This window comes from Oncorhynchus mykiss, chromosome 18, assembly GCF_057628025.1.
Source record: "Oncorhynchus mykiss isolate SJ-2025 chromosome 18, ASM5762802v1, whole genome shotgun sequence".
Classification (NCBI taxonomy): Eukaryota; Metazoa; Chordata; class Actinopteri; order Salmoniformes; family Salmonidae; genus Oncorhynchus; species Oncorhynchus mykiss.
Genome location: NC_143039.1, coordinates 70,520,891 through 70,538,614, shown reverse-complemented (window position 1 = coordinate 70,538,614; position 17,724 = coordinate 70,520,891). Strand labels below are relative to the sequence as shown.

The window sequence follows — 17,724 nt, the reverse complement described above, 5'->3', positions numbered from 1 at the left end:
TGGTCACTAAGGACCTGGGGTTACTGGAGACTCAGCATCATGGTCACTAAGGACCTGGGGTTACTGGAGACTCAGCATCATGGTCACCAAAGGCCTGGGGTTACTGGAGACTCAGCATCATGGTCACTAAGGACCTGGGGTTACTGGAGATTCAGCATCATGGTCACTAAGGACCTGGGGTTACTGGAGACTCAGCATCATGGTCACTAAGGACCTGGGGTTACTGGAGACTCAGCATCATGGTCACTAAGGACCTGGGGTTACTGGAGACTCAGCATCATGGTCACTAAGGACCTGGGGTTACTGGAGACATAGAATTTAAATGATTAGAACAGACATTGCCATGGAAGTCAATGTACAGTGGTGGGTGGACTGGTAGCTATAGGTGTACCATGGTCTGAGGGGCTTTATCCATTCTAGTGATTCTAATTATATGACTAACTCATTTTAATGATTTGAATTATATGACTAACTCATTCTTTCACTGCAGTACACTTAAAGGGCACCTGTCATATTTAGTCCTGAATGAGGACTACCTAATGACATGAATATTCAAAATAATAACAATCAACATTTGTGACAGATAGTTTTTTTCTGAGAACGTACTACTGGGCTTTCCCTGGATACTTTCTTAAAGTATCAGTAAATCATAATGGAACAGAATCACTATCTGATTTGGACAGCATCATAACAGCAGTATTGAATGAGGCAAGGATCCTATGCAGACCATCAATATGAATACATGACTATCCTGTTCCTCACATACACGTTACAGCATGTGTGGCGTTTTACACTGTCACCATGACAACCAAACATTGGAGTGTACCAGACAATCTGACTGTTAGACTAGTTACGTTTCCTAGACAAGACACACACAGGCAGCGTGTGTCTGGTATTTGGTGGACTCTACAGTCTTCCAGCAGCCGCATCAACACATCCACAGAGCCTTAGGGGGAGAAGATAGTTCACGAATCAGAACCGGGGCCACGTTCAAGGGAATTTGGATAGAGAGAGAAGGATGAAGAGAGAGAAAGAGAGAGAGAGATAGAAAGAAGAAGTGAAAGAGGAAAGAGACCAAGAGACAGAGAAAGAACGGATCAGATTGAGAGCGAGAGAGACCAAAAGAAAGTGTAAGAGAGAGACCAAAAGAAAGTGTAAGAGAGAGACAGAGACAGAGAACAAGAATGAGAGAGACCAAAAGAAAGTGTAAGAGAGAGACAGAGACATAGAAAAATAATGAGAGATAGATAAAGAAACAGAGAGAAAGAAAAGAGAGACCAAGAGGAAGTGGAAGAGAACTAGAGAAAAAGCATCTGGGCTGGATCCCTGGAGACAGTCTGGACAACAGATTATCAGGGGACACATGACCAGAAACATACTGCACTACAATACCAGGGAGTATGGAGCTGCACTTACTTGAAGGCATGGTGTAGGTTTCCTCTTCGTCTATAATCTCAGCATAATCGTCCGTCTCTGCAGAAACACAACAGCCTCGTGGTCAGTCCAGTCACACACACACACCACCGTCAGAGACGGATACACATAAAGCTAGCTAGACATGTACCCTTCCACACAAGTAACTACAGCCAGCTGAAAATAAATATTTGAGTCACACAGCAAGTGCTCCTCAACAAATTCCCACACTGCCGAAAACACAGAGAGAGACACACACGCTTTCTCGTACACACAGTCGCTCTCGTACAGTAAACACACACAGAAACACAAGCATTTGCACTCGCAACTCTCACAGTTTCAGCCACTCGTGTGTCTGTCTGCTCTGTCTGTCTAGCCAATCAGAACTCAGCAGTACAGCTGGGCTTCTGGGTTAGGGGGGAAGAAGAGGGAGGAGAGGGGATGTGGAGATGGAAAGGAGGGGGGGATGGAACCAGTTATTCCCTTTTTCTTCAGGAAAAGAGAAACAGAGAGAAGAGCCATCATACAGTCCTCTAGATAAACAGATGTAGGTGTTTACAGTAAGTGAACGGCCTCTGGCTGTCCAATCTTGACTTGATCGAAAATGGTAATTTGCCAGTTGTACCGTCTTGGCTACTGTTCCTCTTAGGGAAGGGAGAACACCAGATTGTGTAGTGTTTAGCCAGCCAAACTCAGCTCTCTTTATGAGGCCGAGCTGGGAGAGGGCTTGGAGCTGGGCCCTTAAAGACGCAGGCAGACAGCAGGGACGGTAGCCAAAAAGCCACTCAGAGTAGGAGTGCTGATCTACGATCATGTCCCCCCCCCCTCATCTATCTAACTTATTCATTATGATCAAAAAGGCACACCAAATCTGAGACTCTTTGTGAATACCGGTTCAGATTTTAGGACAGACAAACTGACCAGACCTGGGTTCAAATAGCCTAGCATTTGTTTTCTTTCAAATACTTTAATCTATGCTTGATTAGGCTTATCTGGCACCATGGAACCAACGGAATAGTCCCAAAAGTGCAAATCTTGCCAATTTGGCACTCTAGACAGGCTCAAACTTAATCGATCACACTGCAGCACTGCAGCTCGGACAGATTTCAGCACCATTTCTAGAGACGATGTTAACCGCTACATTGTTTCCCTAATTCCAATAACGTCTATTGCATGATTAGCACATTACCAATGACAAACCCCTAGAAGCAGATGGATAAAAACAGATGTATTTAATTTCATTCATTTGATTGATATGATTCATGAGTCATCATAAGGCATACACAGTAGAGTCATACACACACAAACCACAACCCCCAGAATCATCCCTCATGGCCCCAGTGAGTTAGTAGCAGGTGACAGGAAGGAATGAAGGGAACTATTAAAATAAGCTAAACTTTACCATCCCCACTACAATCCTCTGCAAGTCCAAGGAGAGCATGCAAAACAGAGAGAATGAGGGAGAGAGAGAGAGAGGGAGAGGTTACACACTTTTCACAAATATATGAAAAGTATAAAAGACAGTATAATTAATTCAAAATGGGCTTAATAATTGTTGCTGTAACACACTCCTTCAAGACAAGCAGTGACTGGGCATTTCAACAGTGTATCCTATCTATGCTTTTATTTAGTATCAGTGGGAACGTTTCTGCTTTAAATGGAGTTGGTCTGTAGTTGGAATGTGTGGAACCTGATTGGGTTTGGTTGAAGGAACGGCCAGCATTGTTCTAAACGGGGTCGGTGGAGTTCATTGGCTATCACCTGGCTATTATTAGCATTGGAGGAGGCGAGATCAGGTGGGACCACTGAGAGGGCAGACACACAACTCCGGTATAAAGTCATTTTTTCCCCAAAGTTGCCGAAATGCCAGGTGCGTCCACTTATATCAGCGCATTCGTAAACTTAACCATCACAAAACTTATATTCCATCAAATAAGCCTCACATAGCGAATTAGCAATTACATTTTTTGTAGAACAAATTCTAAACTTTCTCATTGACCTCCATACAAGAATTCCTCACTTCGTAGTATTATTTTTGTGGACAGATTTTGAGCGGAGTAAACCCTCTTGCTTCACATCTTTCTCTCTGGTGTTGGTTAACTTTGTTAGTTTGATTATTTTTGTTTTTACACATCCTTGAGGGCTAAAACTCAGGTTAGCGAAATCCATCTGAATTTATAGCGATATATACGGTACCAGTCAAAAGCTTTAATTTTGTATTATTTTCGACATTGTAGAATGATAGTGATGACATCAAAACTATGAAAAAACACATATGGAATCACGTAGAACCAAAAAAACACATATTATTCAAAGTAGCCACTCTACTGATTTGCGGGCCATGGCTTGACTACAAGTAGCAGGCGACACCCTTCCCGGAAAACAAAATGTGGAATCAATTTCATCTTGCCGTCTTCAAAAGCTGAATGGGTTAAAAGGTGTTTTACTCTAAGACATGACAGGGGTAGGGCATGAGCAATGAGATGTTCCTTCTTCCCGGCAGGCTAGTTCTGTTCCGCCATTGTAGGTGTTGCTTTGTCAGGCATTTAAGGGTTTAGTGCACTTCACACTTTCTATCAACATCACCCCACTTCCCCTCAACCCCCGACACACTTACGTGGCCCTGTGTGTTTGTTTGTGTGTTGTGGATTTAGGCACTCAGTGTGGCAAACAGGGTTAGTCAGAGAAAAACAAGAAGCAGGGTCAGTTTAGTCAGCCAATCAGAGCAGTTGTGCCCTTTGACGGAGAGTCATGTGCTCAGAAGACAAAAGGAAGGAAAAAGCGCCTGGCTTTAGCAGGTTTAGGAGGCGTCGGGGTCACAGTTTACAGTCTTCAGCCAATCAGAGATGGGGATGAGAGAGCGGGAGAGATGGTGAGAAGAAGAGAGGAATAGTGCTTCTGAAAAAAAAACTGGGTTATTTCTCCCAGGTTCAGATCTAGGATCAGCTTCCCCTCTGTCATTCCTAACCTTAACAATTAGTGGGGAAAATGCCAAACTGACCCCATATCAGTGTCTAGGGGCACCTTCACCCTACACCACAGAAAACACATTAGCAGACAGCATTTGTGAAGGAGTGATGAATGTTGGTGTGACGACGTCCAAAACTTTCCCCATATTAAAGAAATCATTATCACTCTGGCACGCCTGTCATGAAACTACATGAAATACGTCAATAATAATAACATTAATCAATCTCTTCTTCCTTATACCAACCAACAGGGAAGTCAAAGACGACATGGCAGTGCTAGCATCACATTAAATACGTAATTTCTGCATTTCAATCAACAGCACAGTAATAAGTCCTTCACTATTCTATACCGGGGCTAAGGAATTGATTTGTACTTCTTCAAAAGGTCTTGGATATGACCGTACGCTGACACAATATGGAATGAATTCAGTTAAATATATTGGATTTATGCAGGCAGCAAGCTACAGCAGAGGGGTTTTTTATAAGGGTTTTCTCTGAGCCATTTCTGAGTAATGGCATTGATGGATGGTATCAGGGAGAACTGGTGTAAACATGGAACTCAGACCGCCTCTGAACACACTCCAGTAACACTCCGTTTAACCTCCGTGGACGTTTCGCCACATATCAAAAACACCGTCAAATGAAAAGCTGTAGTGTCGTGGTAAGACTTCTGGGCATAAATCACATATACAACTCCCCCCCCCCCCCCCCCCCCCCGGAGACCGGGGTTTGATCGCCACTTCCACCTTTCCCACTGTTTCTTCCACTTCCCTGTATCTCCCTATGATCTTCCTCACTGTCACTGAATAAATTGTCAAAACTCCTAAAAAAAATATATATATATATATATATATATATATATATATATTTTTAAAACACACTCAAATAGCATCCAGTTTGACAGTGAAACTGAAACAACCAGTATGACAAAGTAATTACTGATATTGGTAGAGAGCAGACTTATCCCCTAGTTTATTTTTATTTTTTAAACTGCATTTAAATAAGTGTGTAATTTTGATATGCACACTGTGGGCATATGCTAAAAAAAAATACCAAACCATCTGGTTTTGAAACAAATCAGTAAACTCAACCATCTCTCTGGAATATACTATCTGTGAGTACTATACTCCTCAACCTTATATATATCACTGGGTAGCTACAAGAGAGCTGACACCCCCTAAGATACCCTCTGATCTTCCCAACCTCAGAGACCAGCTCTCAGCCCCATAGAACACAAGCATCTCTTTGATACCATACTGTCTGGCTGTCTACCTCCCTAACCTCCGACCCCTGGTCAGTTAAATAGGGCCTGTCCAACCCCTTCAATCAGGCCTTTATCTGTAACTGGCGCTCCCAGGATATTAACATTCACCAGCCACATCACAGGCCTCTGACATTTAGAAGATGAAGAGAAACAGGGAAGAGAGAGGGAGGCAAAATGATGGAGGGAAGAAGGGAGAGAGATGGGAGAGAGAGGGGAGAAAGGGAGAGGGATGAGGAAGAGGGGAAAGAGGATAGGGAGTAGGGAGAGAGAGAGGAGAGAAGGGAGTTTGAAAGACGGCGAGAGATAGAGAGAGAGAGAGAGAAAGAGAGGACAGAGACAGTGAGAGGGGAGAGAGACAGTGAGATGGAGAGGGGAGAGAGAGAGACAGTGAGAGGGGAGAGACAGTGAGAGGGGAGAGAGACAGTGAGATGGAGAGGGGAGAGAGAGAGAGAAAGAGAGGACAGAGACAGTGAGAGGGGAGAGAGACAGTGAGATGGAGAGGGGAGAGAGAGAGACAGTGAGAGGGGAGAGACAGTGAGAGGGGAGAGAGACAGTGAGATGGAGAGGGGAGAGAGAGAGAGAAAGAGAGGACAGAGACAGTGAGAGGGGAGAGAGACAGTGAGATGGAGAGGGGAGAGAGAGAGAGAAAGAGAGGACAGAGAAAGTGAGAGGGGAGAGAGGGGTAAAGATAAATGGATGGATGGTTGATGCTGTTGACAGTGCTGGGGGGTTGGAGAGAGGTTCAGACATCCTTCTGGGCCCTTGTGTTTGCATGGGTCTCTCCAGCTGCAGGCCTTGGCACCCCTCACACCACCAATCCCCTCCCGTCCTCCCAGTCTCCTTAGCAGTGACTCCTCCTGCCACTTGCTAATCCACAAGCTAAGACTGCAGTGTTCAGTTACAGTGTGATAGATGTGCCTCATGCAATTCAAGGTGTACTGCTGCTGCTAAATCACTGCCTCAACTGAAAAAAAACAAGACGTGAGAAACCTCCAAGGTAACTAACTATCTAGCGAGCTTGTAATCCTGGAAGTGTAGCCAACCATATGAATAGATGAAAAGTAGTACGCCCCAGGAAGTACGCCCCAAACACCCACAAACATCCAAGTAAGGACTTTCAAGCTGGGATCAGCTTGAGTGTCATTATCTGATTAAAGCATGGTCATCTTCGCTCCAGCAACCGTCCATATATCGACTTCCATCAATAGCCCAGCTATATACAGTACAGTAAGATAGTCAGAGATGATTGACGAGGCACTGATCTCTTACCTGAGACAGAGATGGCACGCACCCCAGCGCTCCGGACCACCCCCTCTACCACCTTCTTCTCATTGTTAGGTACCCTGCAGGGTAAAGAGCAGAGACCGAGTGGATCAACAGGAGAAATTCCCAAACCTACAACCAGTTAGTAAATCAACAGCGTCCACAGCAACTCCAGGAGGTTCAAGTGCATTCCTGAAAAGAGTACCATTCTCCTCCTGGAGCCACTAAACAGTCTTGGAAGGATGTAGTGCTGAGGTGCAGGACCAATAAGGGGACTAGGGAGGAGGAATTCTCAGAAAATACTACTCTTCATCAGGAATCTTCCCCAGAACTGTTTAAATAGGTTTTTAGAAGAGCTTGTTATCTGAGCTACAGAGAGAGAGAGAGAGAGAGAGAGAGAGAGAGAGAGAGAGAGCGAAAGATGTAGAGAGAGAGCGAAAGATGTAGAGAGAGAGCGAAAGATGTAGAGAGAGAGAGAAAGAGAGAGAGTGAAAGAACAAAAGATGCAGAGAGAGAGAGAGAGAGAACAAAAGATGCAGAGAGAGAGAAGAAAAGATGCAGAGAGAGAGAGGACAAAACATGCGGAGAGAGAGCGAAAGATGGAGAGAGAGAGAGAGAGAGAGAGAGAGAGAGAGAGCGAGAGAGAGCAAGAGAGAGAGAGAGCAAAAGAGCGAAAGATGTAGAGAGAGAGAGCGAAAGATGTAGAGAGAGAGCGAAAGATGTAGAGAGAGAGCGAAAGATGTAGAGAGAGAAAGAGAGAGTGAAAGAACAAAAGATGCAGAGAGAGAGAGAGAGAACAAAAGATGCAGAGCGAGAGAACAAAAGCTGCAGAGAGAGAGAGAGAGGACAAAACATGCAGAGAGAGAGCGAAAGATGGAGAGAGAGAGAGAGAGAGAGCGAGAGAGAGCGAGAGAGAGAGAGAGAGAGAGAGCAATAGAGTAAAATATGTAGGTAGAGAGAGAGAGAGAGAGAGAGAGCGAGAGAGAGAGAGAGCAAAAGAGCGAAAGATGTAGAGAGAGAGAGCGAAAGATGTAGAGAGAGAGCGAAAGATGTAGAGAGAGAGCGAAAGATGTAGAGAGAGAGAAAGAGAGAGTGAAAGAACAAAAGATGCAGAGAGAGAGAGAGAGAACAAAAGATGCAGAGCGAGAGAACAAAAGCTGCAGAGAGAGAGAGAGAGGACAAAACATGCAGAGAGAGAGCGAAAGATGGAGAGAGAGAGAGAGAGAGAGAGCGAGAGAGAGCGAGAGAGAGCGAGAGAGAGAGAGCAATAGAGTAAAATATGTAGGTAGAGAGAGAGAGAGAGAGAGAGAGAGAGAGAGTGAAATATGTAGGTAGAGAGAGAGAGAGAGACTTTACAAGCGTTTGAAAACACTAAGTGGAAAATATTTGGCTCCGTAACGGTTATCCTTATTTGACCAAAGCCCAGAGTGCCAAAGAGCAGAGAGAGAGAGAAAAATAGAGAGGGAGAGAGAGAGAAAAGGTGTAATTTTGGAAAAACACTCTAGCTCTAGATGTAGTAGGGCTGGATAAGGGCTGGATAAGGGCTAGATAAGGGCGTTCGCTAAAAATATACATATACAAAATATATATGCATGTAAAAGGTGCTTTAGGGCTGACCCCATTTAGTCGACTGGTCGATTGTTTGGTTGACAGGCTATTGGTCGACCGAGATTTTTTAATCGAGCAGTGGCAAATACATAAAAATAATTTATGTCACACGAGACACCTGTCTGATTAATGCCTGTCTGAGTGGACTAATCCATTGCAGAGTCTGGGGGGGATGACACACCAGTATCACCCAGTAGTATATTTACTGTTAATTACCATCATTTAGAAACTACAATGGTTATGGTAATTGCTGTTAATACATTCAATATATTATTATTACAGTCTTACTGTCGTCATTGTAGTGGTGTACAGAGAGCATAACGTAGGCTACACTTGTGAGGAAAAGGTTTCGGTTTATTTCATTCCATTTACGAGTTGTCAATTTATTCATTGTGTTTGTTTTGTAGCGCTCCTGTCAATCTTGAGTAAGGACGCGCACCTGATTACACATAGAAGTAGTCCTAGGCTAGCAGGCCCGCGCACAAATGTAGGCTTATAAATGTGACCATCTGGGGATCTGATACTATTTCTGATTGTCTTAACTCACCATCACTGTGGAGCTTCTCAAAATCATTTTTTTCTTCGCCTCAAACTGAAAGTAAACTAAGTCTGTTTTTACATTAACTGAGAATGACAATAGATCCTCAACGTAGCCTATTTGAAAAATCTTTCCAGCTCTCTTTCGATAACCACTCAGCATAAAATGGGGGAAAAAATGACATGCTCTGATCTAGTGGAAACATCATAAAATAGGCCTACATGATTACTTCTAATCCCTTGCTAAATAGCCTACAGCTGTGTGTGTCTGTCTGTCCAGAGCTCCACGGCACAGGAAACTCTGAGGGCCCAGAATATTTGATACAACGTTGCAAGTTTGATAGCACAAGCTATGGGCTGAAGGAGTTAATAGTTGATACAATGTTTCAAGTTCCTTGCAGACAGGCCATGTGTAGCCAATGTGATTTATAGGATATTTATCAGGATATTTCCTGCAATGTTTTTATTCGTTGGCTTTATATAGGCTATTTTTACATATTGGCAATAGAAGTGTCTTTTAGATTTGTATCATTTAGATGTCATGTTGATTAACCACATGACATTAGTTTCGAGATATGAAGACTGAGAAATGAAATGAAACTGTTCCACCGAAAATGCGCAAATGAAAATCATAACGCAGATCCCTATAAATGGTACGATAACTTGGCACGCCAAATGGAAAAGGTTGCCGACCGCTGGTGTAGCCTATGACCCTGTACATTACATTGGTGTAGCCTATGACCCTGTACATTACATTGGTGTAGCCTATGACCCTGTACATTACATTGGTGTAGCCTATGACCCTGTACATTACATTGGTGTAGCCTATGACCCTGTACATTACATTGGTGTAGCCTATGACCCTGTACATTACATTGGTGTAGCCTATGACCCTGTACATTACATTGGTGTAGCCTATGACCCTGTACATTACATTGGTGTAGCCTATGACCCTGTACATTACATTGGTGTAGCCTATGACCCTGTACATTACATTGGTGTAGCCTATGACCCTGTACATTACATTGGTGTAGCCTATGACCCTGTACATTACATTGGTGTAGCCTATGACCCTGTACATTACATTGGTGTAGCCTATGACCCTGTACATTACATTGGTGTAGCCTATGACCCTGTACATTACATTGGTGTAGCCTATGACCCTGTACATTACATTGGTGTAGCCTATGACCCTGTACATTACATTGTACAATGGCTGTGATTTGATAACAGAGCTGACGCTTGGAGTCCCACAAATAGATTTACTGAGCAGATTCTTTTTTTTTGTTTTTTTTGTTTGTTTCTTACACAGTTATTTATGTTTATGCTATCATTTAGTTTTTTTTTGTGAATGAACATTCAAAATATACCCATTGATCAATAATGTTGTGTACCGGGATGGAAGATACTCACTTAGGGATTGACGGCAATGCTCTCTCTCCCTCTGTTTAACAAAAAATACAGAGGAGAAATATTGTCAAGCAAAGCAGATACCGTAAAACAATGCAAGACATGTTCATCATTTTGAGTAAATCCAAAGAAGAGGTGTGTGGGTGAGGAAATCACGAGCACAGGAGAGGAGAAGCCTGTTTCAACTGTTCCCCTGCTCCCCTTCCTCCCACACAGGAAAAGGCAGACAGTCCAACTCCAAACAAGGCTTAATACCCCCCCCCCCCCACTCCTCTCCCAAAAACGAATCTGCTCCAAGCAAAGACTAAGGTGTTTAATGTTGAAAATAAACCAGATCTCCATCAGACTGATATAAGCATTGAGTGTATTGACAGGGAATTGACCTACAACCACTATCAATGTGTAATAAAGGCATTGGGGAAGTCATGAACACAACAAAACAATTCTATATGAGTGTATTTCCAAATCAAACTACAACTGGAAACCTTAGAAAACGGGAAGAGTTTAAAAATAACACTACAGGCAACTTTTGTGGTGATTGCCTAACGTTTGGCCTAATACAATGCAGTCCATTCAGACTCAAATAAGAACAGCACCCAAGGCAGAGTGAATCTGTCACCGTAACTGGAGCGACGCAGTCTTGAAAACCTAGTAATGTCAACACTCAAACACCAACATACTTCAACTACAGTAATCATTGTTAGTAGTAGTATCTGTTTGAGACTGTTTGAGACATATCTGTGACTGCCATAACACAATTGTCAAAACCATAAACATGTAAGCAGCCCCCATACAAAATCAAACTGCGTGTGTGTGTGTGTGTGTCTGTGTCAAACGCAGAGTGCAACTGGCACTAGCAACACAATGAACATACACTGGTACCTCCTGGTATGTTTTTGAGACAGTATGTATGTGTGTGTGTGTGGGGGGGAGACGTACCTTTCTGTGGCCGTATGATGAAGGACTGGGTGGCTCCGTTGACCAGGCGACAGTAGCCGTCTATGAGGTCGGCCATGTTTTCAGCTGTGGTGAGTGACGGCGTGGTCACTGTGAGAGGCTATGGACACAGAGCAGCAGCCCACAAAGAGTCATTATTGCCAGGACAGGCAGCGGAACAGACAGACAGACAGACCGGGATGTTACTACTGTTCTGCTCTGCCTGGGGCTGCCAGCTGCCCCTCCCATCACACATCTCTACTTTATTCACAAACACACTGGCTAGTGTCATCCTCTATGGCTGACAGAGTCGTAACTCAATACATGAATCATCCTCTACAACAGACAGAGTAGTAACCCAATACATGAATCATCCTCTATGGATGACAGAGTAGTAACCCAATACATTAATCATCCTCTATGGCTGACAGAGTAGTAACTCAATACTATAATCATCCTCTACAACAGACAGAGTAGTAACCCAATACTACAACCATCCTCTATGGCTGACAGACAGAGTAGTAACCCAATACTACAATCATCCTCTATGGCTGACAGACAGAGTAGTAACCCAATACTATAATCATCCTCTATGGCTGACAGAGTAGTAACCCAATACTATAATCATCCTCTATGGCTGACAGACAGAGTAGTAACCCAATCCTATAATCATCCTCTATGGCTGACAGAGTAGTAACCCAATACTACAATCATCCTCTATGGCTGACAGACAGAGTAGTAACCCAATACATTAATCATCCTCTATGGCTGACAGAGTAGTAACTCAATACTATAATCATCCTCTACAACAGACAGAGTAGTAACCCAATACTACAACCATCCTCTATGGCTGACAGACAGAGTAGTAACCCAATACTACAATCATCCTCTATGGCTGACAGACAGAGTAGTAACCCAATACTATAATCATCCTCTATGGCTGACAGAGTAGTAACCCAATACTATAATCATCCTCTATGGCTGACAGACAGAGTAGTAACCCAATCCTATAATCATCCTCTATGGCTGACAGAGTAGTAACCCAATACTACAATCATCCTCTATGGCTGACAGACAGAGTAGTAACCCAATACTATAATCATCCTCTATGGCTGACAGACAGAGTAGTAACCCAATACTATAATCATCCTCTACAACAGACAGAGTAGTAACCCAATACTATAATCATCCTCTATGGCTGACAGACAGAGTAGTAACCCAATACTATAATCATCCTCTATGGCTGACAGACAGAGTAGTAACCCAATACTACAATCATCCTCTATGGCTGACAGACAGAGTAGTAACTCAATACTATAATCATCCTCTACAACAGACAGAGTAGTAACCCAATACTATAATCATCCTCTATGGCTGACAGAGTAGTAACCCAATACTATAATCATCCTCTATGACTGACAGAGTAGTAACCCAATACTATAATCATCCTCTATGGCTGACAGACAGAGTAGTAACCCAATACTATAATCATCCTCTATGGCTGACAGACAGAGTAGTAACCCAATACTACAATCATCCTCTATGACTGACAGACAGATTAGTAACCCAATAGTATAATCATCCTCTATGGCTGACAGACAGAGTAGTAACTCAATACTATAATCATCCTCTATGGCAGACAGAGTAGTAACCCAATACTATAATCATCCTCTATGACTGACAGACAGAGTAGTAACCCAATACTATAATCATCCTCTATGGCTGACAGACAGAGTAGTAACCCAGTACTACAATCATCCTCTATGACTGACAGACAGAGTAGTAACCCAATACTATAATCATCCTCTATGGCTGACAGACAGAGTAGTAACCCAATACTATAATCATCCTCTATGGCTGACAGACAGAGTAGTAACCCAATACTACAATCATCCTCTATGGCTGACAGACAGAGTAGTAACCCAATACTACAATCATCCTCTATGGCTGATAGACAGAGTAGTAACCCAATACTATAATCATCCTCTATGACTGACAGACAGAGTAGTAACCCAGTACTATAATCATCCTCTATGGCTGACAGAGTAGTAACCCAATACTACAATCATCCTCTACAACAGACAGAGTAGTAACCCAATACTATAATCATCCTCTATGGCTGACAGACAGAGTAGTAACCCAGTACTATAATCATCCTCTATGGCTAACAGACAGAGTAGTAACCCAATACTACAATCATCCTCTATGGCCGGGCCATCAGAAATGAAAGGGCCCCTGAGTGGATGAATGTGTGTTACAGTAAGAGTCGTCTCCAACAGAAAGACGATGTGGAACCATTTGGAAATGGCGGGGTGCAGGCTGCAAAACAATACATTTTGGAATGGCTGAAATGAGCAGCATTTACAACAGTTCTTTCACTTTGTGTACATTTTAAACAAGTCAAGTCATGGTAAGGGATGTTATTATGTGTGTGCATCCTTAAGGTACTTTACCCTACATATATAAAGAATAATGTGCCATCTGTGACAACCATGGTTGATTGGTACCTCAGCAGCACCGGTCACGTTGAGCTGCAGCATGCCCTTCCTCTCCTTGTCCTCCATGACGGAGTACCCAATGGTCTGCACCTGGGTGAAGTTGGCCAGGTGGGTTGGCTGGAGGGGAGGAATGAATCAATAAATCACTTTTTTTTTAACATCATAAACTGTGCTGCAGATGATAATTTCAGCTCACAGAGCAGCCCACTGGGCACAAACAGGTTGAATCAACATCGTTTCCACATCATTTCTTTGAACTCATGTTGAATTAACGTGGACTAGACGTTGAATTGATGTCTGTGCCCAGTAGGGTTGTGTTTTTGCGAGAGGAAAATGTTGCTGTGGGGCGTTTCAAATGATGATTCCTGAAGTAAAGTAGAACTAACTTTTAAAATGGTCACACTATTTCTCGGGAAGCTGTATTTTGTGTTATCCATCTATTATTTCATTGGAAACACTTCATTTCAAGCTGCTACATTTCTGTTGTTGATAGGGATGTTTTTTGGCGTATCGTTTGCTTACAGAACAAGAGGGGTCTCTTGGATTCCAGAAATAAACTTTCTTAAAACCTTGGCTCACAGTGAAAATATGACACGCTCAGTTTGGTGGGTAAAAACCCTCAGGGGCGATTTTGGGAGGATCTTACTTAATAAACAGTCTCTCTCTCTCTCTCCCTCTCATTACCTCAGCCCCTGAAGACATCATGACATAATGACTAGGAATGCTCTTTGAAAACCAATATTTTCAGGGGAAATAAATATTGTATAGTGAGGGGAAAGAGAGAATAGCCCATAGGTTAGACTAGCCCTGAGGAAGACCACACCATGGAATGGGCCTAAATATCTTTAAGAACGTTTGATGTTCTTGCTTAAGTTCTTGGTTTTAAGCTATAGAAGTCATATTACTGCAAGGCCTGCGCTTGTTTTGTGTGGAGATGCAAGAGGAGGATACACAACACGAGAAATATGAATATGAACATTTCCTACTTACAGTTGAGCCCTTGTCTGTAAGGTAGCTAATGCCCTCCTCAGGTCCGATGGCTAACTCTACTTGGATGACCCAGCTCAACTGTCAGTAAGATAGAGAGAAAGAACCATTGGGATGATTGTCTTCAGTTCAGTCACAAATCAAGAAGAGACATACACAATGAGAATCAAACGGAGTGTTCAGTCTTCCAAGTGTCAACTCATAACCATGAAAACACCTGTGTGCTACATCATTGAGGTCATTGTCATTGCTGGATAAAACTAAAAACACATTGTGTTCATTATGTCCAGCAGGGGTCACTATGCAACCGTCATTTCATTAAGGCTGCAGAGAGACAGACGGAATCATCCAAATTACAACCCCGATATCTAGGCTCGACTCCACTGTCTGAGAACATCAGAATTGAATGGTTGAGAAAACAAGTTTAACCTTGGAAATAATCGTGCGATGCAAAATGCATCGTCATGCCAGTTTTTTTGCTCTTTACTGAAGGTGCTACATCTTGAAAACTTGATACTTGATACTTAAAGACATTAGTATTTAAAGATCCCTTTATCCTCTGGGATTTCAAAAGTGCATCTTATCGATATATATGTTATATTTGAAACCCAGAACAAATAAAATAGTGGAATTCAGCCTACCCCGAGAGCACATTTAAAACACTCCTTATCGAATCTGTAGACGGGCGCCAGAATCTCCAGGAACATGAGGATGCTCTGGTCATCATTCATGTTGGCAAACTGTTTGAATGTCTGCTGGATCAGCTTCCGCAGGGTTTTGGCCTGAGAGAGAGGGGCATTACTAGAGACAGGCAGACATGGGCTGCATCCCAAATGTTGTATTTATCATGGATCCCCATTAGTTCCTGCCAAGGCAGCAGCTACTCTTCCTGGGGTCCAGCAAAATTAAGGCAGTTTATACAATTAAAAAAAAAACATTACAATACATTCACAGATTTCACAACACACTGTGTGCCCTCAGGCCCCAACTCCACCATATCTACAGTACTACATCCATGTGTATGTGTGTGTATAGTGCATATGTTATCATGTGTGTGTGTGTGTATGCATGTGTCTGTGCCTATGTTTGTGTTGCTTCACAGTCCCGCTGTTCCATAAAGTGTGTTTTTTAATCTGTTTTTGAAATCACATTTTTCTTCTTAAATCAGTTACTTGATGTGGAATTAGAGTTCCATGTAGTCATGGCTCTATGTAGTACTGTGCGCCTCCCATAGTCTGTTCTGGGCTGCGGGAGGCAGGGACTGTGAAGAGACCTCTTGTGTCATGTCTTGCATGGGTGTCAGAGCTGTGTGCCAGTGGTTCAAACAGACAGCTCGGAGCATTCAACATGTCAATACCTCCCATCAATACATGTAGTGATGAAGTCAAGCTCTCCTCCACTTTAAGCCAGGAGAGGTTTACATATTAATATTAGCTCTCAAATGACACCCTATTCACTGATCTGTATGAAGGGAAAAGGGTGCCATTTGGAACGCAATCATGGTACAGTGTTTCCCCTATATTCACTTCACAGCGGTCGCCCACCCTAATAAATTGTTGCCGCAGCAGAAATAAAAAGTCATTTTTTAAAATTATATATTTCTGCCGAGAACTAGAATATATATCCAATACTAGAATCCCAGCTAGCCTGGATCCCAAACTGGAAGGATAGCTAGCCTGGATCCCAAACTAGAAGGGCAGCTAGCCTGGATCCCAAACTAGAAGGACAGCTAGCCTGGATCCCAAACTAGAAGGACAGCTAGCCTGGATCCCAAACTAGAAGGACAACTAGCCTGGGTCCAATACCAGAAGGCCAGCTAGCCTGGATCCCAAACTAGAAGGCCAGCTAGCCTGGATCCCAAACTAGAAGGCCAGCTAGCCTGGGTCCAATACCAGAAGGCCAGCTAGCCTGGATCCCAAACTGGAAGGACAGCTAGCCTGGATCCCAAACTAGAAGGACAGCTAGCCTGGGTCCAATACCAGAAGGACAGCTAGCCTGGATCCCAAACTGGAAGGACAGCTAGCCTGGATCCCAAACTGGAAGGACAGCTAGCCTGAGTGAGAGGGGTGCGGGGTGCTGCCTTAACCGGCATCCACGTCATCGGCGGGTTAACTGCCTTGCTCAGGGGCAGAACGGCATATTTTTACCTTGTCAGCTCGGGGATTCGATCCAGCAACCTTTCGGTTAGTTCATAGAGTCCAACCAGTGTAGAGCGCCAGTGGAGCTGTTGGCCTGATCAATGTGACCGGGTCAATAGTGACTTCATTGTCCATTACAGGGTTGCAGTGAGTTTAAACGCCATAAAAAATGCATGAGACCTCACGACAGGTGACGTTGACACTATTACTACAAACTGGCAGGGGCATACACGAACACACAACGTAATTAAAACTATGACTGTAAAGTATGTCATCTAAATCAACTCCCTGCAGAACAACAAAAATTTAACTAAATTCAATTAGAAAATATTTTTGAATGTGATTTTAAAGCCAGTTGCAGTGTGCATTACCAGAGTTGAGATCTGGTACACAAGCTGATGTCCATTATGAGTGTAAATCCAGATGAATGCATAGCATCTACAGCAGACCTGTAGCATTTTACACTCCACTTAATGGATGGGGGGACGGCTGAGGGGGGGTTGGAAATAGGAGAATATACACTATATATAAAGAAGTATGTGGACACCCCTTCAAATGAGTGGATTTGGCTATTTCAGCCAAACCCGTTGCTGACAGGTGTATAAAATCAAACACACAGCCATGCAATCTCCATAGACAAACATTGGCAGAAGAATTGCCTTACTGAATAGCTCAGTTGCTTTCAACGTGGCACCATCATA

The 17,724-nt window shown here is 43.2% G+C and overlaps 1 protein-coding gene across 46 annotated transcripts in view; it reads right to left on the bottom strand.

Annotated features, from left to right (window-relative positions):
* Positions 1-17,724, bottom strand: part of LOC110496881 (focal adhesion kinase 1) — a 239,294-nt gene that overhangs the window by 52,887 nt on the left and 168,683 nt on the right. For 30 of the 46 annotated variants that reach the window (XM_090209272.1, XM_090209259.1, XM_090209261.1 and 27 more), the window contains 7 exons: positions 15,527-15,667; positions 14,889-14,966; positions 13,908-14,015; positions 11,404-11,521; positions 10,468-10,498; positions 6,916-6,989; positions 1,417-1,473 (listed from right to left, as the gene is read on the bottom strand). In XM_090209272.1, the coding sequence (XP_090065398.1) occupies positions 1,417-1,473; positions 6,916-6,989; positions 10,468-10,498; positions 11,404-11,521; positions 13,908-14,015; positions 14,889-14,966; positions 15,527-15,667 (607 nt within the window). Of the gene's footprint in view, positions 1-1,416; positions 1,474-2,815; positions 2,834-6,915; positions 6,990-10,467; positions 10,499-11,403; positions 11,522-13,907; positions 14,016-14,888; positions 14,967-15,526; positions 15,668-17,724 lie in introns of all 46 variants that reach the window. The other 16 variants (XM_036953483.2, XM_090209257.1, XM_090209258.1 and 13 more) reach the window with 1 other exon arrangement.